This window comes from Macrobrachium nipponense, chromosome 42 (genome assembly GCF_015104395.2).
Source record: "Macrobrachium nipponense isolate FS-2020 chromosome 42, ASM1510439v2, whole genome shotgun sequence".
NCBI lineage: Eukaryota > Metazoa > Arthropoda > Malacostraca > Decapoda > Palaemonidae > Macrobrachium > Macrobrachium nipponense.
This window is the reverse complement of record NC_061103.1, coordinates 39,956,387-39,958,886: the sequence shown is the minus strand read 5'-3', so window position 1 is coordinate 39,958,886 and position 2,500 is coordinate 39,956,387. Positions and strand designations below refer to the sequence as shown.

Genomic DNA, 2,500 nt, shown 5'->3' with positions numbered 1-2,500 from the left:
CTCCCCTCCACCACCATCTCACCTGCAGAAGGAACTTCTGGGGCAGCCCTCCGTCGAAGCCTGGAAGACAATTGATGAAGGCCGAGTGGGAGGTGATGTTCCCCGCTGTGCAGTTACTCACTTCTTCAGGAGGACTGGAATGGCAAAAAAAAAAGAAAAAAAAATGAACTGCCTGGATATATATATATATATATATATATATATATATATATATATATATATATATAAATACATATATGTATATATCTTTATATACATACATAAAAATACGTATATCTTTATGCCAGAAATCTATAATAATTAAGATATATATAATATAATATATTTATATATTATATATTATATATAATTTTATATATTATATAAATACATACACACATTCATATATGTATTATATATATACACACACACACACACACACACACACACACACACACATATATATATATATATATATATATATATATATATATATATATATGTGTGTGTGTGTATATATATATATATATATATATAGGAACAATTCCCTACTTAATTAAAATTATGAGTCAACTCTTGCAAGAGATCAATACAAGTCCATTGATCGATCAACCAAGAGAGAGAGAGAGAGAGAGAGAGAGAGAGAGAGAGAAACAAAAGCTAATCACAAAAAAAAAAAAAGCATAGGAACCGAAATAGGTCACATTCCTTCACCTCCATGAGACTGACCTAGGAGATTAGTAGGTCTTTAATGACAGGTTCCAAACGTGACCGAAATAGACCTAATCCTCTTGATTGGGTCATTCGGTCGACCGGACGGAGGGAGACGGATGGCGGATTAAAACCTCGCTGAGAGGCCACTGGCTGGCCTCTCGCGGCCTCGCTCAGAGGTAGAGAGGCAATCGGGGTTTCCCTTGTGTATGGGACGAGAGAGAGAGAGAGAGAGAGAGGTTGATAGACTTAAATGGGTGAAATCGCTCTCTCTCTATACATATAATATTATACGTATAAACAAAGAGAGAGAGAGAGAGAGAGAGAGAGAGAGAGAGAGAGAGACCTCGTTCGGAAAATAGATTACAAAATGGTGGGCAATAAAGCCCCCATTATACCAGTAGCGGCTCCATTCTTTAAGGGCAAAACATTTTCAACAGTTCGTCCCTGGAAACCGTATAAACTACGACCATTCTCGTCTCTCTCTTTCTTTTAGACCAACCGTCTTTCTCTGTTCAAGTTTTTGTAAAATATTTTGAGCAAATAAATAAACCTGCTTTCCCATTATGAAGATGAGAGAGAGAGAGAGCGGTGACAATATACTAGCAACCTCTGTATTTGAGATATCGGCCTAGGCAGCTCTCAGTACAAATCAATCAAACGTTTTTAATTGTACAAAACAACAAAGTTCGACTTAAAGTTTTGAGCGATAATACTCCTAAATCATCAATGAATGAATTGCTAAATGAATTAGCGTCAAAAGTTTTCCTCAACAGAGAATAAATTTGACTTTTACTAAGCTCTATTTCATGTTGCGAAATACGGGCTTCGGCCTATACGCCTTGCAAAGCTGTTTTGTTTTCATGTATACTTTTTACGATTGAGGATAACATATGCCCAAACAAACACGAATATGAATAGATATAAGATAACATTATATAAAAACATACACATAATACAGTTTTTTCCACGGTTGTGGGTTCAAACTGTAAGCTAATATCAGCTGTTGCTCGTGCCAAAACTACATTGTTCTACCTGCAACGGTCATCTGTAGTGACCACTCGCATGAAACGTTTCCTCTTGCTGTATTTTTCATCCTCTTTTCCTCCCACTCTCTGTCTCTGTCTCTTTCTCTTACTTCCCTTGCTCCTCTATGTTATTATATAGATAACAACTTAATGTGAACACGGCCCAAGAGCAAATTAAAGCCAAGTTAGAGCAACATTTTAAGATACGTTTTTTTTTCATTACAGTTCGGTCAAGAAATTCATAAACACTTTTATTCCATCAAACATTTGAAAGTTATTACTGACGAATATTGCTTCCATTTATATATTATTTCATTCTTACGTAACAACGATTAAGGAAATATATTTCATGACGTTCGGGAGGAAAGACAAGACTTGCAACCTTGTATAAAAACAAAATTATTTTTTAGCAAGCAAGGGAGTACTAACTAACGTAGTTCTCTGTAACGTCACCAGGGTGGCGCTGCTGCTGCTGCGGCTCGCGGTAGGCGCAGAACCTAGCAGCAACTGTCATTGATGGCAGTAAGTTACCCGGAAGCCGCGAAGGTATAAAATTTGTCGAGTGTTTTCCGTAATTTTTTTTTCGCGTATTATCGTCGTAACAGCGCGTTGCGCGGCTTGCAGATGTAGAAATGGACATAAGGATTCTTCCTCAAAGAGAGAATGGAGTAATATTTCAAAGGTAAATAAAGAATAAACGTTTATAGACCGTTAATAACGTGTGGTTAGATGCATGTTTTGGTAACAGTACTAGATGCACGGTTTCCTTCTCAATGTCTCAT

At 36.7% G+C, this 2,500-nt stretch overlaps 1 protein-coding gene across 1 annotated transcript in view; it reads right to left on the bottom strand.

Moving 5' to 3' along the window:
- The window catches only part of LOC135213337 (nephrin-like), a 59,463-nt gene that overhangs the window by 2,731 nt on the left and 54,232 nt on the right, over window positions 1-2,500 (bottom strand). The window contains 1 exon segment of the mRNA XM_064247314.1: window positions 23-134. Within this exon segment, the coding sequence (XP_064103384.1) occupies window positions 23-134 (112 nt within the window).